A 27,671-nucleotide genomic window follows, 5' to 3' on the forward strand; every position below is an offset into this window, starting at 1 on the left:
TAATAACATTTGACACACACCTAGTGGGTGATGGAGGTGGTGGCAGGCTCTGGTGAAGGGCTAGTGGGCTCCAGCATATTGGTGGCAGGCAGTGGTGGGCAGCAGTGCCAGGGTTGGAGGTCAAGCTACAGAGCTTTTCTGTACTGCTCGTACATGAATCTCTTTCGGCTGCAGTCAGTCAGCCTTAAATACGTGTATAAATAGCAACTGGGAAGGAGTTACTGTTAATATCTATTTCAGTGACTGTCATCTGTGTCTTGCGGCTGCTGCCATTACCCATATGCAATGACAGATGTTGGTTTCAGTGTTGCATCAGAATATGAACAAAACAGAGTAGCTTCAGGGAAAACATTTGTCCAAAAAATAATCGTATAAGAAAGTTTTGTAATGAGAGAGAGAGAATATTTTATTGTTTAATAAAGTCATTGTTTTTAAATATAAGACTTCAGACCTGTCATAGGAAATCTGTATCAAGCCAAATATTGTTAATTTACTCTTTAAAATGTGTTCTACACATGAGATTTCGCATAGCATACTCTAAAGTGTGAAATCAATAGACTATTGATTCTCTCGAAAATTACTTAAGATGTTCTCCCATGCCCCTTCCTCAGTTGTGACAGTTCTTCCCACATGCCTGATGTAAATACTGCTGGTCTGATGATTTATCTACCTACTTTCTCGTACCCCATCTCCTTCCTTTCCCCTACAGCCTACCTCCAAACTCTCTGGGTTCTTTTCTGAATATTGTTACGGTTGATGTTTTCTGTACGTGTTAGAGACTCTAATAAGAGTATATAAGGACTATTGTGCGAATTTAATAGATCAGAAACTCAAATAGGTAAAAATTTGATGATTTGTATTTGTATCATACATGTTTACCTATTTGAATTTCTCATCTATTAAATTCGCACAATAGTCCTTATATACTCTTAGTAGAGTCTCTTAGTTTAATCTTGGGGGAACATTGATGCATCAGATGGTGATTGGCATGAGTGAGGAGTAAATGACCAAGTGTGCAAAAGTAGTTCCAGAGGGAAAATTCTGGTTTTAATTTTCAATTTACATAGGTGCTCTGTCCCTCTGGATTTGTAGAGCCCCTCGCCTTGTTTTCAAGGTTATTTTTATAGTGTACAGCTCTTTAATGCCAGTCTGAAAAGACGCACTCTAGAAGATTACTATATATAAAAAAAATCATAAAGAATTTAATAAATAAATTGTTAATGCTTGACTAGAAAGTAGGATGCCTAAGAGAAGGTTGTAGAAAAGGAAGAAGAGAAGAGCACTACAGGAGTAAGTTGCCCCTACTCCTCAACAACATCTTTGTAAATCCTGCCCGTCGAGTCCACCACTTTTGTAATCAGTTCAGTGTACGTGATTGGAACATATACTTGATGATATGTGGCTTGTAGACATGCCTATCAATGTTCTCCACTGGATGGTGACGCAATGTAAGTAGCCGAACGTTACTGTAACAGCTTTGTTACATGTATGGTCTTGTTTGTCCTAACAGAAAGGACGTCTTAACTGTGATCCAACGTTTGAACTAGAAGAAATGATACTAGAGTCCAAACCCCTCCATAAAAAGAAGAAACGACTGGCTAAGAACAAATCCAGAGATGGGTCTAAAGAGAGCTGCCCGTTGGTAAGAATAAGAATGTTTTGGTGTTAAATTTCCCATAACTTTATTGCATTTATGTGTTCCAATTTGTATTGTACGATCATTAACTATCATTGAAATATTTCACTTCAAACAACTTAAAATATTGTATTTTACCCACAAGTCAATTTAAGTGTACACCACACACATACACACACACAAAACACATTGTTACTCTTAACACACACATAGACATAGACACATAATCATACAAATACACACACACACACACACACATATATATATATTTCTATCTATCTATCTATCTATTTATCTATCTATCTATCTATCTATCTATCTATCTATCTATCTATCTATCTATCTATCTATCTATCTATCTATCTATCTATCTATCTATATCTATATTCACTGAAAAAACCATAGGTTTCACACATGTTATAGTTAGCTGGAAATTTTACTGATAAAAAACCAATGAAATTCCCCCGTTATAGTTACTGTAGGCAACTATAACTCACGCGACCGCAATCCTCTGCTGATGCTAATACTGTATTTAGACACTTATTTGCCCATGTCTTCTTCCATTAAATTTTAGCTATACATATATTACACATTTTTTTTTTTCATAAAGACACATATGTCATCAGCAGAGGATTACGGTCGCGTGAGTTATAGTTGCCTACAGTAACTATAACGGGGGAATTTCATTGGTTTTTTATCAGTAAAATTTCCAGCTAACTATAACATGTGTGAAACCTATGGTTTTTTCAGTGAATTAGCAAGGTTTTTTAAATGCTAATTCCTAACTATAACGTGTGTGAAACCTATGGTTTTTTCAGTTAATTTGTACGTTTTTTTAAATGCTAAGTTACTTTACGCCATTCGTGGCGTGCGCACCCACTTAACGCAGTTCGTTCCGTGCGCGCACTGTGCGCTTCGCGCACCGTGCGCGCACAGTGAGCACGCGGTGCGCTTTGCGCACCGCGCGCCCACTTTACGCAGTTAGTGCCGTACACGCATGGTGGGCACGTTACGCACCGTGCGCACATGGAGGACATATTATGCGCTTCCTTGTGATAGGTAATCTGTTAAATTTAATTTGTAAGTGATGACAATAATATGCCATGCACAGAGAGTGTGTTTTTTTTTTTAAATATTTTTTAGCGTAAGCGCACGGTACGCGTACGGTAAGCGTAATCGGCGAAATTTTCAAAAAATAAAAATTTACCGTTTTTGGCCTTGGGGGATCTTTGAGGACTCAACTAACATGGCTATGTGCATGGGCGCTGTCTAAACAGCCCCTTTATATGTTTTTTGCCTTTGTTTACAGCCCCTCCCTCACAGTGCGAGAGAGAAAATGGCGGCCGCCGCTTCCTGGTTTCGACCGATTCGAATGTTTACTTAGATGTAACAGCCAATCAGAATCGCGCTCGCGCACGCCACCGTACGCGTACGGTAAGCGTACCGTAAGCGCACCGTCAGCTGGCTCAGATATATATATTGATTTAAAGGCTATTTTCTCAGAATCTACTGAACAGATTTACACCAAACCAACAAAAGGCACTTCCTTGACCTGAGGACTACCTCTCTGCCAAATTTCAAGTAATTCTGTTCAGCCGTTCGGGCTGTAGCTGTGTCTAAAGGTCCTATGGAAAAATGCATGGGAAAAACGCGTTTTGGGACCCCCCTTTTATCTCAGCCCCCGCTTGACGAATCCCCCCGAGACTTTCAGGGTAGGAGCGGAGCATAGCGCCCCACCTATTTTGAAAAATTTGCGAGGATTCATCAACCGGCGCCAAAGTTATTCAAAATAGAATGTTGAGGATTTCCTATGGAAACGTGGTCCTAACTATAACTACCTACTGGCGACCGCCAGTAGGTAATATCTATCTATCTATATTATCTACTGGCGGTCGCCAGTAGATAGTTATAGTTAGGACCCTGTTTCCATAGGAAATCCGCAACATTCTATTTGGAATAACTTTGGCGCCGGTCGATGAATCCTCGCGAAATTTTCAAAATAGGTGGGGCGCTATGCTCCGCTCCTACCCTGAAAGTCTCGGGGGGATTCGTCAAGAGGGGGCTGAGAAAAAAGGGGGGTCCCAAAACGCGTTTTTCCCATGCATTTTTCCATAGGACCTTTAGACACAGCTACAGCCCGAACGGCTGAACAGAGTTACTTGAAATTTGGCAGAGAGGTAGTCCTCAGGTCAAGGAAGTGCCTTTTGTAGGTCTGGTGTAAATCTGTTCAGTAGTTCCTGAGAAAATAGCATTTAAATCAATATATATATGTGGGCGGAGCCTAACCACACATCTCATCCTGAGATCTGATTGGCTGTCAGCACTTCATCCAAGAAGTGTTGGCAGCCATCTTGGGACCAATATACATGATAGCACCTCATTAAAAAGCATTGCAGTTAATAGAAGATTTTAAGACTTTAGTTACATTATAAATCATTTGTTGATGGTACCATACTCATTTTAGGAATTGTGGTATGTTCTAAGGTGATTTCACCATGTGAAAAAGCCTTCTGCTGGGATATCATGATTGAGAGAAAAATATTTTCTCATGCTTTTACCACAGAGGTTTGGAAGGTGATCTATAAGCTAAACTGAGAGCTTATTTTCTGTAAATTCACATTATCTTTCTCAGTCATGTGAGAATGAAGTCTGACATTCTCAGTAAAACATGTACATCCAACAAGGGCAGAGACTGTCAGTTGATTCCTTTGTGTTCTACTGCAGCTTTCCAGAGTGTTCCAAAGAACTACTAGAGCGCTAACCGTCCTACTTATGATAAATGTATGGCACACCTGAAGCCATCTTGCTTGGATTAAAGTGGTAACTCTTAAAACATTTAATTTAAAAAGGAACAAAATGAGGGGGTTCATTTTTCCATAAAAAGTATGATTAGTGCTGCAGAAAGAAAAATTAGGGCACATTTTGAGTGCCTTCTCAAATCCTGGCATGCAGACTGAAACATGCACTTTCAATACCAGCAGCAGTTTTCCCTGGTGAGCAGTAGCTTTACTACAGTGATCTAATGAGCAAAAAGAGTGCTAACATTCTGATTTTATGGCAAATGTGTGACACATTTGAATGCCTTCTTGATGGAATCAAAGTAAAAAACTGAAAGTATTTCCTACTGAGGAGACTGCAGTAAATGAGGAAATTAGGAAACTTCATAACAAATAAGTCTCCCAAGATGGCCACCAGAGACAAAAGAGCCCAAATGTAGCCCAAATATCACCCAGATGTAGCCCAAGTATAGCCCAATGACAGAATGTCCAAGAATGTTCTTAAAAACAACTAGAGCACTTACTGTCTTCATTATGACAAAAGTATGGCACACCTGAAGCCATCTTGATTGGAATAAACTGGTAAAACTTAAAACATTTAATTTAAAAAGGAACACAATGAGGGGGTTCATTTTGCCATAGAAATTATGATTAATGCTGAAGAAAGAAAATGAGGGCACATTTTGAGTGACTTCTCAAATCCTCTTCTATTTCATTAAAAAATTCTGACATGCAGACTGAAACATGCACTTTTAATACCAGGAGCAGACTTCCATGGTGAACAGTAGTTTTACTACAGTGATCTAATGAGCAACTAGAGTGCTAACATTCAGAATTCATGGCAAATGTGTGACATATCTGAATACCTTCATGATGGAATCAAAGTAAAAAACTGAAAGCATTTCCGACTGAGGAGACTGCAGTACATGAGGAAATTAGGAAACTTCATAACAAATAAATCTCCCAAGATGGCCACCGGAGACAAAAGAGCCCAAATGTAGCCCAAAATCACCCAGATATAGCCCAAATATAGCCCAATGACAGAAGTGTGCAAAACACTTATTATTTTGTGTTTTTGCAGTGTTATATAGTGCAGACTTGTCAGGTATTGGAGTGCTTTACATGAGCATTGGTTACATCACACAAGAACAAATTCATTTTGGTTGTAGACATGGGGAGACTAAGTGATTTGACCAGAATCACAGAATGTCGAGCTGAAGCAGAAACTTCAACCTGATTCCCCAGTTGCAAAGTCTGCAGTTCTGGAAGTAACACCACATCCTCTCCCCTAAGTGCAACATTTAATCAAGTTGTCAACTAGATAAATAAAGATAACAAATAATTTAAAAGTGCTTTGTCGCTATTAGAAAACTCAGAAAATATGTCCTTATTTTAGTCTTTTAGAGCACTAACCATAATTTTGATGCCAATAAGACCCTCTCATATATGTAATTTCTAAAGGAATGCTCTAGGTATTACAGTTTTGATTACATCAAGATGATGTCAGGCGTTCCACACTTTTGTAATAAATATAGAATGTTAGCAATCTAGTTGTTCATTAGGATACTGTTGAGAGGCAGAGGCCAGGGGCACGGACTCTGAAAATTGAAGGTAGGTAGGAGGGTGCAAAGGCAACAATTTAACCACACTGAGCAGGCAGGAAGGGCCGTGGAAGCACAACAGACTATGGAGGGCAGTGGAAAGGGGGGCAGGGGCAACAAACCAACAATACAGGACTTGCAAGAGAGGCTGTTGGAGGGAAGATCTATTACGGGTCAAGGAAGCTAGGGGCGGTCCCCAGAGCCCCGGGAGCCACCACAGAACTGAGCAGGAGAGTGAGTCAGGGACAAAAGGGGCACCTTAATTTGAGCCGGGGTGCCTAGGAACGCTTGCTCCAAAAATGAAGAAAACAGACATATGAGAAATGGAATTGGAGGCAGAATACAATGGCAGTTTAATGAGAAGATGCAACTTCAAAGAAACCGCAGAATAGAGACATAAAGTACAAAATACAGAATCCAGATAATCATACAGCTGTCATGATATTCTCTGTATCTCAATTAATGGACTGACAGAGAGAGAGAGAAAACACATCTATAAATGCATCATGAGAAACAAGTTACACCAAGGAAAATGTTACCTAGGGACACTCACATTTACTCTTAGAGCAAGCATTCCTGCAATTACAATACAACATCTTTTAAATGCAAAAGTAAAGAGAACAATGGTTAAACATAACATGACATTTCATATAGGTAAAATAGAATAAGATACTTCAAGCAAAGCAGAGCAAGACATTTTAAGCAAAGGAAGACAAGAGCTCCCAGTTCTTGGGGAAAACCTGCACAGCCTGTTAACCTACATACAGACGGCGAGGTTGTCCGTCGATATCTGTGGGTGCTCCCTTTTTATATCATTTTGTGGGCTCCTTTGCACGCTACATCTACCTACGTATGATACCCAAAAGCTTCGTCTGCAGATTTTACCAGACATTTCGTCATTTACCCACTTAATGCTGACAATGGACTGGGTGAAAAGGTCAGTCTCTCAGGCCAATCGCTTATCGTAAGTTCCATAGAGCAAGCAGAAAATAATGGGTATTGTACGGGAATTCAATATATTCATGTATAAAATCTCCTCAGTTCTCCTAACTTGACGCTCTGCGGTTGCCACTTCCTTAAAAGCGGGAAACCTGCCCAGGAAGCAAGTACCAGTCCAGGATGCAGCCTACTGTATGTCGACAGCTTCAGGGGGATGTTGAACTTTGATACCGAGCACGGAGCACTCGGGTAGGGTGGGGGCTACTAGTTTGGAGCAGAAGGCCTCGCAGACCTGCCTTCAGACTGCTATACACTAAAATTGCAGAGCTATGGTCAATTTAACAAAGAGGCCTACATATTGAACAGAAGGGCCTACACAGGGGTTTTATGCTGGCTGAGTGGTAAGGATGTCTCAGGATAATTATATAGCAACACAGGACCCGCTGGTCAATTTAATACGGCCTACAAATGCGGCTGGCAGGGCAAGGACAAGGGTCTCATACTTCAGGTGTGGACAGAACGGGCCAGGGGCCCCCTGTGATACAAAATCTACCCTCCTTCAAGGCTGTGGCAATGTAATAGACCATTGTGGGCAGAAGGAAGAGGCAATGGTAGTACAACCATACATGCCAACAGACCCGATTCAGCCAGGAAACGTCCAATGTTTTTAAGCTCAAATGGGCTTTATTTGATCTGTCTCCTGTCTACAATATCCTCTTTTTCAATGTAACTCAAAGGGGAAAATCAATACCCCAGTTTTTTTTCAAAATCTCCCTCTTACCAAGTTCAAAATGTTCGCAAGTATGGTACATTGGATCATGGAAGGAAATGGGATAGGGACATGGACTTGGATAACAGAGGACAGGAGAGACATGGAGAGGTGCACCAAACTGACCCTGCAGGGCAGGCATCAGGGTTTGCAGCAGCACAATACACCACACAGGGCATGCAGGACGGGAGTGCAGCACAACAATCCATAGAAAGCAAGAGGGAGGGGACAGGACCATGCACATGGACAACAGAGAACAGAGGGGCAAGAGGCAATGGTAGCTAGCTGACCATAATGGACAGACAGGAGAGAAGGCTGCAGCATAACAGACCATAAAGGGCAGGAGGGACGGATCAGGGGCATTACAATGGAACAGACAAGCCAGGAGGGAGGGAGTAGGGGTCTGCACATGTAAACAGAGGGCTGGGGGCAAGGGGGCAGGACAGGAGCAGCAAGATGGCCATGGAGGTCAGGCAGGATGGGCACTAGAAGCAAGACACAACATGAAGAGCAACAGTGAGACTGTGATGGCATACACACAGACCATGGAGGGAAGGTGGGAGGGGGTCAGGGGCAGCTAACTGACCACACAGGGAAGGTGGGAGGGGCCATGGCAGCACAGAAGACCATGCATGGCAAGTGGGAGGGTTAGTGGCAGCACAATGGCTATGATGGGCAAGAAGGAGGGTGCAGGGGCATGCACAAAGGACGATGGAGGATAGAAGGGAGGGTCAGGACCTGTGCACAGACAAGAAAGTTCAGGGGAAGGGGCCTCACAACAGACCACACGGGGCAGGCAGGAGGAGCAGTTGCAGCACAACAGACCAGGGAGGGCAGAAGGGTGTGGCAGTACAATGGACCATGTAGGACAGGAGGAAGAGGATAGAGGCATGGCATGTGGACAGGCAGGGTGGAGGTGGCAGGGACAGGTTACAGTCATCTGACAATGCTAGGCAGGTGGGAGGGGAGTGGCAGCTCAACAGAACACTCAGAGTAGATAGGAGTGGCAGGTCCATGGGACATGGTGGGCAAAAAGGATGGAGCAGGGGCATGCACAAAGACATCAGAGGGCAGGGGGAAGGAGAATAGGGGCAGCAAGCTAAGCACAGAGTTTAAGCAGGAGGTCAATGATGGGGCATAGAATTGGGCAATGGAGGGCAGGAGGAGTGGACTGGTACATCATACTAAATTGAGGGCAGTGGCAGCACATCAGACCATGCATGGCAGGAGGGAGGAGGCTAGTCCATGGATTCACACAACAGAGGATAGGGAGGAGGGGGATGGGGCAGCAAGCTAACTGTTCAGAGAAGGCGGGTATTAGAAACTTTATTGTTTTTAAAACATTTTGTCTGTGCAAACTACTTAAAATATGAACAAGTATGCAGCATAATCTCACTTTCATTCAGGAAGAAGAAGACGTTAGTGACTGTGACTCCGGGCTCACTTGGCAAAAACACCCCCTGACCCTCCACCCCCTATCGCAAAATGTAATGCCCGTGAAAAGGGTAGGTGAACACAGTGTTATATAGAACATAGTCCTGAGAGCACGATTGAAAATGAAAACTAGATATAGTGTATGGTATAAACTATGCACCAAAAAGTGTGATATAAGATGAACCAGGCGTGAAATATAATATGCAATACATTGTGCGCAATGACAGATTCATTGGAGAGCGCAAGATAGCACAGGCACTAGCGCGTGCTATGCGATATGCGCCTTGGAGTGTAATATGCACAGGGCAGTGTTGTGTAACCTAACTAGTCTCTAAAGTTGTAATATAAAATATGTGCTGGGGAGTGTAACGTTGCATATGCACTGTGACAAAGATATGGATCCCAAATTGTAATATGTATGGCATAGCACTGTGCGTTATAACATAGGCATCGAGGAAGGCACGTTAGATGGGGCAATATAACCCGTGCGAAGGCAAGTGTGGCATGACATTTTCACGGGGTGGTGTTACAGTGCACATGGGCTAGAGAGTGTCATAGCATATGCACTAGCTAGTGGAACACAATACAGAGGTGTGTGGCACTCGGCAGGCAATGGTGGGTGTAACACAGCATTGGGCTCTGTCAGGAGCGCGCTGTGACTCGCAAGTGATGTTCTTCCCCTTTCCAGAGAGTAAAATAAAAAGTATTACACATCCGGCAGTGGATGTGTGTTTTATTAACTGTGAGGGGGGTTTCTTGCATAGTTTTGGTTGAATTTTTGTTGAATCCCCTTTGAATGGCTTGGTGTGCATGTGTATTAAATGTGCCCGTCAATAGCTACCCATGTTTGTATAAATAAACGACAAGGGTGTCTACCGGGATTAGGCACGGTAGAGCATCAGACATGTCAGAGCTTCACTAGTGGTGTAAATACATTCCACGTGGATTAATTGCATGCATAGTCGCCTTTTAATGAATATCACGCAAATCGTCATGGTGATAGGTACGTACGGTTTGTCCAGCATGTCCTAGGTGTGTCTATAAATATATATTTTTTAAAAATAATAAAAAACAGTGGCCGGCCCTGGGGATTGGGGTCAAAAAAATATAATTAGGAGACAGGCCCTGGGGGATGGGGTCATCAGGGCCAATAAATTAGAATAAGAAGGGGAACCACACAGCCCCCCTTCTTAAAAAAATAAAATAAATAAAAGACTGGCATCGTGCCGGAGGCCATGCCCCCTCCATGCAGCACTCTGCAAACGCGCCCCCAACAGGCATCTCCAGTATGCGCCAGGGAGCTGCGCTGCAGACAGGTGTTCTGAGGCCAAGCCCCTTTTTACACCTCTCTGCAACGCAGCTCTGTGGCGCTTACTGGAGGTACCTAGTGGTCTAGTGTGACCCTAGGGACCCTTAGGATTCAAGGGGACTTAATCTCTCAACTTAGAACAGCCACAGGGCGCGTTTACACAGTGGTGAAGGGAGGGGACGGGGCCTGAGGTGACGTGTGCAAACACGCACCATGGCACGTTTTAAATTGGGGATATAATTTCCCTTCAATACTGAGGGCCCCTGGGGGCTAACTAGCCCACCAAGTGCTTCCAGTAAGCGCCACTGAGCTGCATTGCAGAGAGGTGGTCCAGGCCGTGCCACTTTTTACACCTCTCTGCAACGCAGCTCTATGGCACTTACTGGAGGTACCTAGTGGGCTAGTTGGACCCTAGGGACCCTCAGGACTCAAATGAACTTAATCTCCCAACTAAAAACGGACACAGGGCGTGTTTACACAATGGTGAAAGGAGGGGACGGGGCCTGAGTTAACGTGTGCAAAAACGCCCTGTGGCCTGTTTTAAGAGGTAGTTTTAATCCCCATGCCCTATTATATACTAGGGGCTTATAGAGGAGGTAAGGCTAATCACAGGGGGACCCCAACGCATAATGTTCCCTAGTGTATGTAGGTGTTTTCACTGTATTCTAAGTGTCTTTTAACATAGCACTGGCTCTAGGACTGGTTAGTCAGACTCAGTTACCACCAGTATCCGTCTGAAAAAGTTGAGGGTACAGGATGATTTTGCAACAAGGCTTCTTTCTGCTCTTCTTTTTGTTCTTTCTGCACGTTATCCTTCTTCCTGCACTTATGTTCGTATTTGAGGACTTCTGTTGCTTCTTTCTGCACTTCTTTTGTTTCTTTCTGTGCATTTTTTCTTCTTTCTTCACATGTCCTATCTCTGTAGGCATAGTTAGAAATTAGCATTTAAAAAACCTTTGAAATTAACAGAAAAAACCATAGGTTTCAGGCACGTTATAGTTAGGAATTAGCATTTAAAAAACCTCAGAAATTCACTGAAAAAACCATAGGTTTCAGGGGTGTTATAGTTAGCTGGACTTTTCACTTGTACAAAACCATTGAAATTCCCCCGTTATAGTTAGTTCAGCTAACTATAACTCGCGCGCCCGCAATGCACTGCTGATGACGTCACATATTACATCACTCATGACATGGTCAGTGACATCACTCATGACATCACTGATGACATCTCAAATGACATCACTGATGACATCACTGATGACATCATCCTTATGATAGAGTGGCAGACCTCCTCTCACCCTAATATAACCTTTGATACACACATTCAAAAATAGAGACTAAAATTTTCAAAACAATGGACATACCAATACCAGTTACAACAACCTCTTCAGTAATTCTAAGATCCACATACACATCCACTCATTCACCAACAGTCCAATACAGTCACTCATACATGTACTCACTCATCATATGTACTCATACACCTATACATCCTGTTACACAATGCCACTCATCCATAGAGTTACTCACACACATAGTCACTCATGCTAATAAAGAATCAAACATACATTTACTTGCATATACAGTTATACACACACCACCACACTTACTTCTACGGAAACTTACACATACTTAGTCTTTTAAACAATCACTTATAGAAACACATACTTATTCAGACAGGAACTCTTTCAATCTCTCACTCTCACATATACTCACATATATACACCAATAGTCACATATACTAGTTTAAAACATATGTAGTTACTCATAAAGACACTATTGAGACAGTCATTCACTCACTAACACACCCATACACACACTCATCCACCCATACAGTCCTGCACACATACTGTGTTCAACACATACAAACAGTGAGTCACTCATTCATGCACCTATGCACTACGTAATACCCCCACCGAACCATGCAGACACTCAGACTGATACTCAAAAAACCAACTAATAACCTATATAGACACCCATGTAGCTACTCACCAACCCATGCAGCCACTTATACACAAAGTGAGAGACTGATACAGATATTTACATATTTAAACATTACTCACTAAGCCATGTATTCACTATGATACACTTAATCAGTCAGTTACACAATCAATTTTTCAAAAACAAATCATCCATTTAGACACTTATATACCCATTTATTCTTCCATCGACCTTGAGATATACATATATAAAACATATTTAATTTTCAGAATAACACACATTCACTGGATGATGTCATCAGTGATGTCATTTGAGATGTCATCAGTGATGTCATGAGTGATGTCACTGACCATGTCATGAGTGATGTAATATGTGACGTCATCAGCAGTGCATTGCGGGCGCGCGAGTTATAGTTAGCTGAACTAACTATAACGGGGGAATTTCAATGGTTTTGTACAAGTGAAAAGTCCAGCTAACTATAACACCCCTGAAACCTATGGTTTTTTCAGTGAATATATATATATATATATATATATGTATATATATATATACATATATATATATATCTTTTTTGACTGATTAGTCAAAATCATTATAAATAGGAAAAATGGGGGCCAAGTTCACATCAAATCATATTTTACAAGGGAATACTATATCAAATACCGTAAAAATTCTATAGAGCTTGAGGCAGTATTGCTACAAATGTTATGATGCTTTGGGGATAGCATGCCGTACTGGGAACGTTGATACCATTGTATACACATCATACCAAGTAATCTTTTATAAATAATAGCATAGCATGCAATCCATAAATTCCACATATTCACATCTTTAAAATCCCAACTCATAAGGCCAATAAAATATATCTATATATTTCATTAAAAAAAATAAAGTGACTGCGTGTATGTCATACTATGGGGGTTTAAAATCTGGTTCAGTATTTTATCTAATATGTGAATAAACTTAACAAATTGTGTGGTAGGCGAGCCGATACCCCGTAAAGACACCATATTATCGCTTGAGGGCAGGTTCTCATACCCTGGTTAATAAAAGAAGGTTTCAGCTTCGCTTGTGGGTCTTTTAGTAAGCATGGGCATATGCACACCATATGTAATAAAGATTCATTTGGGGCAACACAGAGATGGCAATTGTTTGATGTCCATTTTTGTATCCATACTGAAGTTCCTTCTTTTGTTGGATATCTACCAAATCTGAACCTCAGGAAATGGTCCCCGATAAATGGTTGAAGATGTGTTGATAAATATGGTTGCAGCTCTATTTTGATAAATTAGTTCATAACCTACCAGGCATGCTTTTTCCCTACAAGTGTCTCCTTGTCCAACAATAATGATAGAAAATTAGTTGATTGATTTAGAATCCCCTTAAGTGAACTTTTATTTATTTCCAAATGATCAAACGACCGGAGATTAAAGGTCAGAAGACTCTCAGTTAGGTAGTTTCTCCAGGCACTTGCCTCGTCACATTTCATTAGTTCTTGCCAGCACTTACTTGCTGGAGTATGGAGTTCGGAAGAATACAAAGGATATAAACTTTTTAAAAATGCCAAATGGAATGCCTCACTAGTGTTTGGCTGGTCAAGTCAAATTCCAGACAGACATTAGCGTGGCAAATACTTTTCAGAATATTGAAAGTAGATTTGAACACTTTAATTTGCAAGCTGTCCAGAAGTTTGGAATCTTTACCTCGAAAGATTACGGACCCGTAGGCCAAAGAGGGGATCAATTTTACCTTCATGGCTTTAACTAAGAACTCATGACTCAGGCATAAAAGGTAATTTCACAATGTTCTAAAAGCGAATGCAAGAGATGTAGCCTTTGCTCTAAAAAATGTTCAACTGATTTGTAAAAGATACTCTATCTTCATATGTAATTTTCTAAATGCTTGTAAATTTTTACAGATTCAATTGCTGACCCATTTACATTTTATGCTCTCATACCGGGTTTAGAATGGCCTATTGACATTATTTTTGATTTCTTTGCATTTATTTGGAAGCTATTGGCTATAATATAATTATTAAATGTATCAATTAGGCTTTATAGACCTATTGGAGTATGGCTATGCAAAATGGTATCATCAGCATACCAAAAAAAATCGTTTTTGAGAATTAACTTTCTGAAGGTTGAAAGGTAGATCAGTCATAAATGCATTAAAAGACATGGAGCTAATACACAGCCTAGTTTCAATCCGCTAAATGTTTCAAATTGATGGGTTGTACATCTACCATCTCCCAGCATTACCCTGACCCATGTATTTCTGTATAGCAACATGATCATGCTCAGTAGTTTCATTGGTACAACCCATGCTGCCAACTTTGCACAGAGAAGTTTAGGGGGAACAGACTCAAAGGCAGCTTTCAAGTCTACAAAGCAGATATATAAATTTGCCATTTATATTTTGCCTTTTCTGCCAACAATGTGAGGGACAATAAGTTTGTGATTGTTGATTGACCTCTTCGAAATCCAAATTGATAAATTGGGGATTATATTTGATGTTGTTTCACACTCCTCGCAATCCTTAAGTAGGTGTGTTGCAAAGACTTTTGCCTCCACATTTCTTAGCTCTTTAAGCCGATAATTGGCAGGGTTGTCTGCTGGGTTGCACTTATAAATTGGTTGGATAACACTCCGATGTCAGAATTCCGTAATCAATTTGGTGGTTCCTACATCTTTGAATAGTGTGGTTAAGACTCCTGCCCATAGATCTATCTTGGTTTTAGAAACGGCGTTAGGAATGCCTTTGAGGCCAGGTGCTCCATTTGCTCTAATCCCACCTATTATTGTTTTTAACATTTCCTCATTTATGGATGAATTAATTAATACATATTCATCACAAGAGTTTTGTTTTTCAGTGCTCCCACAACATATGTCAGTTGAGTTGCCTGAAATAGTTGGTTGTCCATTATTGCCCATATCGGTTTCTGGAAAATCCCCATAGAGTTTGGAAATGTAGGTAGCCCACCCAATTTTGAGATATTTGTGATGTTCACCCTCATACTGCCATATTCCAAGTCATTGATTATTCCCCAGAAAGCTTTGTGTTGTTGGTGTCAAAGTCGCAAGACAGCTTTGTCTATATTTCGTCATGGTGGCACCTTTTAGCCTTCCATATTTCCTGTTTATACGTGTTTCTCAAGCCTTTCAATTTGCACAATTTGGAAGATTTGAGTGTGCAGTTGGGTTGCTTATATAATGCCCTTGTTGCTCTGTTGCGGGCTTTCTTCTGTTAGTATAACCTGTGAGAGTACCATCTTTATGTATTGGCCTGATACGGTGGCCTCTAGACGAAGTATTGGTTGAAAAAAGATCTATTAATGAGGTGCACAGACGGTCTATGATATGAGCACAGGTACAGGAAACCATGTGATTATCTCTGTCTGATTGGAGATTAGCAACTATGTTTGACAAGTTGAATAGCTTCGAGTCAATCCCAGTTACATAGAGGACAAGTGTGTTAAGCAGCTCCACCTGTATGTTTAATTTCTCAAAGTAGTAATTTAAGTCCGTAGTTTCAGCATCCAAAGTGTTGAATATGCTACTCAATATGTCTGGCTGGGCACATCTCTGATCTTCAGAGGAGTTGGTTTCCACAGAAAAGTCATCATCATATGTAGCCAAAAAGGAAAGATCTGCCAGTTTAAGCATGGTGTTCATAAAATCCCCATTCTCTATCTCTCCTTGACCTTGAACAGCAGGTATGTTCTCTTTGGCTATTTTCTCTGGAGTCATGGTCGATTTGAGATCTGGCTAATTACTTCCTGGTATTGATGTTAGACTAGAAGGATCTATTATTAGTCTGTCCTTTGGCTTACTAGGTCTTATTATGACTTGTGATTTTGTTCTTTTATATTTTTTATTAAGTTGCTTACAACCAAATTCAATTTTGATGGAGTTAACTTTAACCTTATAGATGAGGGCAGGAATACTTCTTAGCATGCATTTGAAATTAGGCCAGATGACAGATCTATTAATGGATCAATCAAACTTAAACTGGGTCCAAATTTATTATGACCAGTATATTGGGGTTGTTGACATTTGTCGTTAGGCTACTCGGAAGCCCACACAGGCTGGTTATGTCACTTGCTGTTGGTAAGTGGTAAGTGGAGTGTACTTGTGCTTTAACCATTAATTGTGGAGGGTCAAGGAAACAGTAACATCTGTAGTGTCTTCTAATATTTTCCTAGAATGTAAGCAATCTACTGGTAACTTATTTTCAATTTCATTTTTTTCCCATAGGGTTTGAGGCAATTTTTATCGGGTTACACCTGACTTTGTATTGCTCATATCTGACATTTTTTACTGTCCTCTAGGGACTTTCTTTAGACTCTGAGTACGTTTAAAAAAAAATTACAATCGACGGCTGAGAGGCAGTGTAACTATGTTGACTTGGAGAATCCACCTCAGAAGTGGAAGGGCAAGAGGCTGGAGTGGCTTTTGAACTGACGGCCCCCTCAGCCATAGGAGGAAAAGATAAATTAATAGTTTCTCCTGATTGTATTTTATCGAATCTCATTTTCCGTGGTTTTGTTTCCTGCTGTTGTATGGACCCACAAAGGCGACCAGACTTCATTATTATCTTATGTGATCACGTTCTCACAATGTCTCTAAGGAACTTTGTTGGCCCTGGCTGTGCTTTTTTGGTTACTGAGGATCTGTAGCAACCATACATATACATATATATATATATATATATATATATATATACATATATATATATATATATATATATATATATATATATATATATATATTCACTTAAAAAACCATAGGTTTCACACATGTTATAGTTAGGTGGATATTTCACTCGTAAAAAACCAATGAAATTCCCCCGTTATAGTTAGTTCAGATAACTATAACTCGCGTGCCCGCAATCCTGCTCATGACGTCACATATTACATCACTCATGACATGGTCAGTGGCATCACTCATGACATCACTGATGACATCATCCTTGTGATAGAGTGGCGGTCGCGCGAGTTATAGTTATCTGAACTAACTATAACGGGGGAATTTCATTGTTTTTTTACGAGTGAAATATCCACCTAACTATAACATGTGTGAAACCTATGGTTTTTTAAGTGAATTTGCAAGGTTTTTTAAATGCTAATTCCTAACTATAACGTGTGTGAAACCTATGGTTTTTTCAGTGAATTTGTACGGTTTTTTAAATGCTAAGTTATGTATGTATTATTATTATTTTTATATATTTATTTTACAATAAACTACGTATTAAAAAAATTGTTTTTTTGGGGGGGGGGTTTCACCGTGCGCGCACCCCCGCGATTTTTAAAAAAATAAAATTTTAAAAAATGTTCTGCCTTCGGGGTCCTTCAGGGACCCCCTGACAAAGGCTAGGGGGTCAGGAACTCTCTACCCTGCCCCCTTTTCACGTTCGCCACCTTGCTTTTTCACTCTCGCACTGAAAACAAACAAAGTGGCGGCCGACACTTCCTGATTTCGACCGATTCGAACGTTGACTAACATGTAACCACCAATCAGAATTACGCTTGCGCACGTTAGGGTGCTCGCACGGTGCGCGGCTATAGATATGTATGTGCTTTTAACTGCAATTTTCTCAGGAACTACTGAACAGATTGACCCGCATAGATCTCTTTCACTTTACAAGGAAATTGAAATTGCAAAAATACTTTAGTTCCACCAACAAAACAGAAAGTCCAGCATTGTATCCAACGGATGTTAATGCACCAGTGGGCAACCTGAAAGTGGCTGATATGGAACTATTACAAGATATGGCAGCATTGGAATCTGGCGCAGATACAACATTAAAACAAGCAACAGATAACATGGGATTGGATATCTACGGGAGGAAAACTACTCCGTACAAACCGAAATCGGTCTTTCTTCCGATTATGCCAAGAGACAACATAGATATTTTCGCGGAAAATATGATTAAAGATCTCAAAAATCTATCCACCTTATCCAGCACAAGGTTTATCCAGACCAATCACAATCAGAGACTTGAGTATGAGAAACTCATAAGCAAAATCAAAACACGCCAAGACATCGTGGTGAGATGGTCGGACAAAGGTGGGAATGTCGTCCTTTGGCCATTAGATCAATACAATCTGGAAGCACACCAACAACTCCAAAACCCAGAATGTTACTGTCGGGTAAGCCCCACATCTTTAGCAAGCACAAAGGAAAAATATCATGCCGACCTATACCAGTGGAGATGTTCCAACTTGATCTCGAAACAGGAATTTGACTTTCTCAAAACAGACTATCCTATTGTTTCACAGTTGTATCTAATACCCAAGATCCACAAGTGTGCCACAAATCCACCTGGAAGGCCTATTATATCTGCTATAGGAGGTCTTTTTGAGAACACTTCTAAATTTATTGACTCTTTTTTACAACCATATGTTCAGACTCTCCCGTCTTTTATTAAAGATACGGGAGACTTTCTGACAAAGATCTATGACTTGCACTGTGATGAAAATTCTTTACTAATGACACTTGATGTCAATACTCTGTACACGAGTATTAAACACAGAGATGGACTCAATGCACTAAAACATTACTTAGGCAAAAGATCCATAGAACTATTCAATCACACTCTCATGTTGTTAAAGATGTCAGAATGGTGTCTAGATAACAATGTGTTTATATTTGACAAACTATTTTACAAACAGCTGTCCAGGACTGCCATGGGTACCTGCTTCGCCCCCAGCTATGCTAACTTGCATATGGGCTGGGGGGAGGAGCAGGTGCTCATGGTTGACCATGAGCAAACAATGACTGAAAATGTGGTGTTGTACGTTCGTTACTTAGATGATTTGTTTTTTCTTTGGCAAGGGACAGAAGAATCTGCTCTTAATTTTGCCAAAGCATTCAATGAGAATTCTCTCAATCTATCTTTCACATGTAACATCAACAAGTCAACTATACAATTCTTGGACCTAGAGGTATTTGTGGAGAATTCTAAAGTGGAGACTAGAACCTATAGGAAACCTACATCAGTAAATTCCATTCTCCACTATAGTAGCTTTCACCCCACCTCTTTAAAACAAAGCATCCCATACGCAGAATGTCTTCGTATGAAGAGAAACTGCAGCACTGAGAGCAGTCTTGTCAAAGCCACTAACACTCTGTTTGACAGACTAGAACTAAGAGGTTATAATGCAGACACCCTAAACAAAGCTAATGCCAAAGTCCAAAATGTCACCAGAAAGGAACTTCTTTTCCCCAACCCAGATAAACTAAAGAATAAAAACAAAAAGTCTATATCTGGCATACCTAGATTCATAACTGGATACAAAACCTACCATGACATTTTGAGAAAGACTCTGTATAAACATTGGCAGATTGTGCGCAATGACCCCGTTCTAGGTCCAAACATGCCAAAGACACCCTCCCTAACATTTAGACGTGCAAAATCCATGAGACAGAATCTAGTCAACAATGCACCCAGTATCAATAAAGGTTCTGAGTGGCTTAAAACCAACAATGGCTTTAGAACATGTACGAAATGCAAGGCCTGCCGCCATGGTATTAATGTGAAAGAAATCAGTTCTCCACTCAGACACTCTCCCTTTATTATAAGAGGAAGTTTCACATGTAAAAGTGATTTTGCAGTGTACATGTTGCAATGTACATGTAACAAACGTTATATAGGGTCCACCATTCACCCTGTTCATGTACGTATACTGCAGCACTTGCGGGCGATCACCAACGATGACCCCAATTACCCGGTGGTCAGACACATTAATCAATGCCACAATGGAAAATCATCAGACCTTTCCTACTGTGTTCTAGATACTGTTCCTAAGAACCCAAGAGGAGGCAATAGACAGCAAACATTGCGTAGACTAGAATCCAAGTACATCATTCTGTTTAACACCAAAATACCCATTGGATTAAATACGGATGAGGCTTTATCCGTACATTTATGAATTTATTTCTGCCTGTCTCTTACCGTACCCTAACTCCGTTTGTTATCCCAGATTTACCTTATTGTATTTGGAGTTTGCTTTGGACTGTGTGTCTGTACAATGATTATTCCCAGCCCATGATGACAGACGTTATGTTTTTTGTGAACCCACATGAATTCAGTTGAGCCTCTTTCCTCCCTTCAGTCTGGATTTTTCAGAATTATGTAGCTAATTAATTCAAAGATTTTTTTAGGGAGGTTGTAGAAGGCCCACTGGGGCTCTATAATGTGAATAATTCAAATAATTAATGTTCTAATTCGGATTATGTTCCGGTTTCTGCAGAGTTTACACTGTTTGAATTTAAATTTTTGTTAATCATGAATTTAATTGTAATACAAAAAAAAAAAATGTATTTCATGCAGTAGGGAACCTACATGGCAAACGAATTAGTCTGTCTTTTTATTTTGGGCTGAAACTACACAAATTGTTGTTTTCCATGTCAATTGTATACCGTTGCCATGACGATTGTTTATGACACACAGTACTTAATGGTAGCCATTGGTATTACCTGGGATATTGACAAAGGCGGCTTGCCGTCGAAACGCGTCTTGGTCTCTGTAACGAAAATAAAATTCCTTCATGCTTAATTCTCACGGAGTCTACGCCTGTTTTGAATCTTGACAGCAGGATTGGTTGCATATATATATATATATATATATACATATATATATATATATATTCACTTAAAAAACCATAGGTTTCACACATGTTATAGTTAGGTGGATATTTCACTCGTAAAAAACCAATGAAATTCCCCCGTTATAGTTAGTTCAGATAACTATAACTCGCGCACCCGCAATCCTGCTCATGACGTCACATATTACATCACTCATGACATGGTCAGTGGCATCACTCATGACATCACTGATGACATCATCCTTGTGATAGAGTGGCGGTCGCGCGAGTTATAGTTATCTGAACTAACTATAACGGGGGAATTTCATTGGTTTTTTACGAGTGAAATATCCACCTAACTATAACATGTGTGAAACCTATGGTTTTTTAAGTGAATTTGCAAGGTTTTTTAAATGCTAATTCCTAACTATAACGTGTGTGAAACCTATGGTTTTTTCAGTGAATTTGTACGTTTTTTTAAATGCTAAGTTATGTATGTATTATTATTATTTTTATATATTTATTTTACAATAAACTACGTATTAAAAAAATGTTTTTTTTGGGGGGGGGTTTTCACCGTGCGCGCGCCCCCGCGATTTAAAAAAAAAAAAAATTTAAAAAAATGTTCTGCCTTCGGGGTCCTTCAGGGACCCCCTGACAAAGGCTAGGGGGTCAGGAACTCTCTACCCTGCCCCCTTTTCACGTTCGCCACCTTCCTTTTTCACTCTCGCACTGAAAACAAACAAAGTGGCGGCCGACACTTCCTGATTTCGACCGATTCGAACGTTGACTAACATGTAACCACCAATCAGAATTACGCTCGCGCACGTTAGGGTGCTCGCACGGTGCGCGGCTATAGATATGTATGTGCTTTTAACTGCAATTTTCTCAGGAACTACTGAACAGATTGACTCCATATATGCAAAAGGCACATCCCTGACCTGAGGACTACCTCTCTGCCAAATTTCAAGTAATTCTGTTCAGCCGTTCGGGCTGTACCTTCGACTAAAGGTCCTATGGGAAAATGCATGGGAACCCCCCTTTTTTCTCGGCCCCCGCTTGACGAATCTCCCCGAAACTTTCAGGGTAGGAGCTGAGCGGAGCACCCCATTAGTTTTGAAAATTTTGCGAGGATTCGTCAACCGGCGCCGAAGTTATTCAAAATAGAATTTTCAGATTTCCTATGGAAACATGGTCCTAACTATAACTATCTACTGGCGACCGCCAGTAGATAATATATATATATATCGATATCTATTAGAGGAGTTTATGAGACTCATGTAACTTGTGCTTCCCTAGTCTAATCGCTTTTTCTAGGCTTATATAGGTTTGCTGTTACGATGTAGCCATTCCCCAACCCCTTAAGATGTTTGACTATATGGCAGAGGTGTATTGGGTCGGTGGAGGCACATACACACAATCTCAGTTTCTTCCAAAACTGCCCACATGGAACCTAGTTTATCACCTCTGGACATCCAGAACCAGTTGAAAGACAACACGTGTTTGGTATCTTCAAGCTCAGGAGACTCAGTGGAACATAGATGCTGTTGAAACATTGGTGGGGACATGTTCCTGCAGGAAGCAAACTGGGGAAAATATAATATTTTGGGAATGTTTTTGAAAATCCTGCAAACATCACATCTTAACATTCGTACGGTTCACTAATCAAGAAGAATGAAGTCTTCGACCCCGACAATAGAATCTTTATGATGTGCAGATGTGGTACATAAATCATTGAGGTTTGTTTCCCTATGGCCCAGCGTGCAATGCATGTGACAAAGACTGGAACAGCGACAGGTTTAGCACATGTATACCTCAAACTTTACTGAAAATCCATATATCTCCGAAATACTGAATTTAAGCGACTTATGAGACTCAACATATGCAGTCACTTCCTCCACTTACATGTCTCTCTCAAGGAAGCACAAGGGAAATGTTGCCATTTACACATTAGCAAGACCAACTTGGGTTTTGACTCATAGAGCAGCAGGGCCAAGTCAAAGTAATCAAAAATAGAACAAAGGAAGGTGCCAATGCTGCACTGCACTTTCAGACAAATTTACACAAATGAACTGACTTAAACAGATCCATTTTGTCCATTTTATGGTTGATTTTAATCAAAAATATTTTAAGCAAATTTTCTTATTATTTTGCACGGTTGTATTTTAAATGATTCAGTAATATACACACAAAATCAAAAGAACCACATACAGGAATACTTTTCAATTATTTACATTTACATCAACACGTAAACATGTCCAAACAACTATCATACCTCAGGCGATCAGACAATAGACAACATTCAATTAGAAATTTACATTTATATACAAAAAAGCAAAGCATCAATGAATATCACTTATACTTCTCGAAAAGCCTATTTTAAAGAGTATTTTGTTATGTTGAAGGCGAAGACGAGTCAGAGAGAGGTCTACGCGTTTCGAATCCCTTCACCGGGGATTCTCATCAGGACCAAAAATATCTGGGAGAAAGAAACATATACAGAACTGAATTAGACCATTAGCCCTTCCAGTGGCAGTTTATTTAAAAGATTTCCAAAGGTGGAGTCTTACCTACACTTTGCAGTGGCACATCCACGAGTGAAACGGATGGTGGTAAGCCTGCGATAAAACGCATCTATAGGCGGCAGAATAGAGAAAGCAGTGTTTTAAAGTGAGGAAAAGAAAAGAAAAGGCAGCGAAACAGCCTACGTCTAATCTAATTGCTAATGTGCCGGCAGATTCGTGGGACAAACTTACAGGTAGTTATCAGAGATCTCTCATATCGACGTCCGTGGCTCCTCACTCAGCCTGGGCGGAAGCTGCTCGTTGTGTCTCGGGAAATTCGAGGACAGCGGCTCGGTGTTTTTCCGGCCGATCACTGCATCAGAAACAAAGACATATTCAGTGGGCAATCCGGACTGTTAAATCGGGGAGACGTACGCGCGCTCCCAGCCTCCACCGAGGACGAAAATACCTTATAAATCTTCTATCAGAGCGTCCTTGGGTCCCAGCTGCACCGTGCACGAGGACCAGTGTTTGAGTGCTACTGCCATCGCCATTTTGTAGTTCTTGAACGGTGGCGAATCACAAGACCGTGCCTCAGGGGATTGTGGGACTTGTAGTTCGGCCGTGATTTTTTTACAAAGGCGATTTTTTACAAAAACAACACCAATTAATAGAGACATCTTGCCACACTTATAATGAGAGTAAGGCAAGTGGATAATCCCGTGTTTTCATTGTGCGACTGCCTTTTCTTAATTGTTCGTAAATACAGCACAGTGAATGATTTTCTGGTCCAACAAACAGGGGTTGTGTCAATTAATACAGATACGTCCATGTGTGAGACGTAGCTGTCCTGCTGATAGATGATGTCGGTCCATGGGGACAAGGAGCGTTTTTGAGATGCGAGCCTCGTTGGTGACGGACATTTCTGGCTGACTGGAGAGAGGGGTATACAGAGGTATTTTTATAGATTAAAAATCTCGGATAGCTCATTCAGACCAGCCACTGACGTGTTAAACTTGATGATGAGCATCGCTTCTCTCTTCACTAGTTTGGCATCAAGGTCGCCGCCTCGGATATCCTGTGTGACTTTTGAAATTACAGTCCATCTAACGTCTCTTTCAGTGTGATTTTTGTTAAGCCAATGGTTCACCAACGGGGCATTAGGCACGTTCTTGTGTATCCTAGATTTGTGTTGTTGTATCCTTGTCCTTATCTCCTGGTTTGTTTTCCCAAACGCCAAACTAGTGAAGAGAGAAGCGATGCTCATCATCAAGTTTGACACAACCCCTGTTTGTTGGACCAGAAAATCATTCACTGTGCTGTATTTACGAACAATTAAGAAAAGGCAGTCGCACAATGAAAACACGGGATTATCCACTTGCCTTACTCTCATTATAAGTGTGGCAAGATGTCTCTATTAATTGGTGTTGTTTTTGTAAAAAATCGCCTTTGTAAAAAAATCACGGCCGAACTACAAGTCCCACAATCCCCTGAGGCACGGTCTTGTGATTCGCCACCGTTCAAGAACTACAAAATGGCGATGGCAGTAACACTCAAACACTGGTCCTCGTGCACGGTGCAGCTGGGACCCAAGGACGCTCTGATAGAAGATTTATAAGGTATTTTCGTCCTCGGAGGAGGCTGGGAGCGCGCGTACGTCTCCCCGATTTAACAGTCCGGATTGCCCACTGAATATGTCTTTGTTTCTGATGCAGTGATCGGCCGGAAAAACACCGAGCCGCTGTCCTCGAATTTCCCGAGACACAACGAGCAGCTTCCGCCCAGGCTGAGTGAGGAGCCACGGACGTCGATATGAGAGATCTCTGATAACTACCTGTAAGTTTGTCCCACGAATCTGCCGGCACATTAGCAATTAGATTAGACGTAGGCTGTTTCGCTGCCTTTTCTTTTCTTTTCCTCACTTTAAAACACTGCTTTCTCTATTCTGCCGCCTATAGATGCGTTTTATCGCAGGCTTACCACCATCCGTTTCACTCGTGGATGTGCCACTGCAAAGTGTAGGTAAGACTCCACCTTTGGAAATCTTTTAAATAAACTGCCACTGGAAGGGCTAATGGTCTAATTCAGTTCTGTATATGTTTCTTTCTCCCAGATATTTTTGGTCCTGATGAGAATCCCCGGTGAAGGGATTCGAAACGCGTAGACCTCTCTCTGACTCGTCTTCGCCTTCAACATAACAAAATACTCTTTAAAATAGGCTTTTCGAGAAGTATAAGTGTTATTCATTGATGCTTTGCTTTTTTGTATATAAATGTAAATTTCTAATTGAATGTTGTCTATTGTCTGATCGCCTGAGGTATGATAGTTGTTTGGACATGTTTACGTGTTGATGTAAAAGTAAATAATTGAAAAGTATTCCTGTATGTGGTTCTTTTGATTTTGTGTGTATATTACTGAATCATTTAAAATACAACCGTGCAAAATAATAAGAAAATTTGCTTAAAATATTTTTGATTAAAATCAACCATAAAATGGACAAAATGGATCTGTTTAAGTCAGTTCATTTGTGTAAATTTGTCTGAAAGTGCAGTGCAGCATTGCCATTTACACATTGTCATGAGAAATGAAATGATGTGTCAATGCTCCACATGCTCTCCTGACTAGATAATTATGTTGAAGGACTACAGCATGCACTATCATATGTACAGGGCACTATAAACAGTGATTCTGCCATAGGCTCACAGATATGCACTAATATTACTAACTATGGACATTCAATGCAATGTTTCCTTGATTAGGATCTGGGTTTTATTTTTGGCTTAGAAATGCAATAAAATATTAACAATTTTTTATACAAATGAAAAATAGGCACATTTTTCATTGCATATTCATATGCAACTTATATTATCTATTTATCTATCTTATTTATAAAGTTTTGTATAGCGCAAACATAACTCAAGCGGGTATCAGATCGCTTTACATTAGATGGGTACGAGAAAAGTTGAAGAGTTAAAAAACCTGTCAGAAATGTGAATGAAACATAGCAAAGTGATAGCTATGGCGGATCATTAGTGTGTAGACATTCAGTCAATTAACAAGGTAGGGAGGAGTAGACAGAAGAACATAGTGTGATGACAATAAAACATGAGTTAAAGTCTAAGAGTGTGAGCTTCTTAATTTGTAGCGTTTTCACTTATTTTTTAAAGGAGGAGGAGGAAGAGATTCTGCGGACATCTGGTGGCAAGGAGTTCCATATCTTTGGTGCGATACCAGAGAAGGCTCTGCAGCAAGTTCTCTTTTTTGGTAGGACTGTGGTTTCAATAGTATTGAGCTCGCACTTCATGAAGATCTGCAGCCCCCCGATAGCTCTAGCTTTTGTGCCAAGTAACTGGGGGTTTTGAGATGAAGGGCTTTATGAGACATGCAGGCGATCTTTAGTTGTATCCTTGCCTCATAGGGGAGTCAGTTCAAGGCTTTTAGGGTCAGAGATATGTTGTTATTTCTGTTTGTTCCAGAGACCATTCTGTCAGTCACGTTCAGAGAAGCCCTCAGCGGGGCCAGCTTATATTTAGGAAGTCCGCATAGAGCCGTGCTTCTGTAATCCAATATTGGCAACACTAGAGCTTGGACCGCCATCTTTAAGTTGTCCTGTGGAAGGAAGGGTTTAAGTTTCCTTAGGATACTCATCTGGTAATTAGCTCCTTTGGTGGCATTACTGATATGAGCCTGCATATTCAAGTGTTTATCAAAGGTAATTCCCAAGGATTTAGCAGAATCAATGATGTGGGGAGAGCTGTTAAAGGCTGTTAGATGTTTCAGCCAGAGGTCGGTCTTGGGCGTATGGTTAGGTGGAGAGATGAGGAGTAATTCCGTTTTGAAGTTGTTGAGCATGAGGTGGTTGCCAGTGAGCCAGCTTTGAGTGTTATGCAGAATAGCGTTGAGGGAGATGAAGTCTTCTGGAGAGGAGATTTTCATATACAATTGAGTGTCATCTGCATACATGTGATAAAGAATGTTCACGCAGTTCAATGCATATGCCAGGGGTTACATGAATACGTTGAGCAGAATGGGTGATAGTGCAGACCCCTGTGGAACCCCTAGGGTGACCACAGTGGGGTGAGAGAGGGATTGCTTCATCTTGATTCTTTGGGTTCTATTGTGTAGGAATGAGGTAAACCGTTGTAGCACGGGTCCTGATAGACCCTTCCATTGTTCC

At 40.8% G+C, this 27,671-nt stretch overlaps 1 protein-coding gene across 1 annotated transcript in view; it reads left to right on the plus strand.

Moving 5' to 3' along the window:
- The window catches only part of STK32B (serine/threonine kinase 32B), a 1,850,878-nt gene that overhangs the window by 1,595,251 nt on the left and 227,956 nt on the right, over positions 1-27,671 (plus strand). Inside the window, exon 10 of the mRNA XM_085642433.1 lies at positions 1,511-1,642. Within this exon, the coding sequence (XP_085498559.1) occupies positions 1,511-1,642 (132 nt within the window). The remainder of the gene's footprint in view (positions 1-1,510; positions 1,643-27,671) is intronic.

This window comes from Triturus cristatus, chromosome 2_2, assembly GCF_964204655.1.
Source record: "Triturus cristatus chromosome 2_2, aTriCri1.1, whole genome shotgun sequence".
Taxonomy (NCBI): Eukaryota; Metazoa; Chordata; class Amphibia; order Caudata; family Salamandridae; genus Triturus; species Triturus cristatus.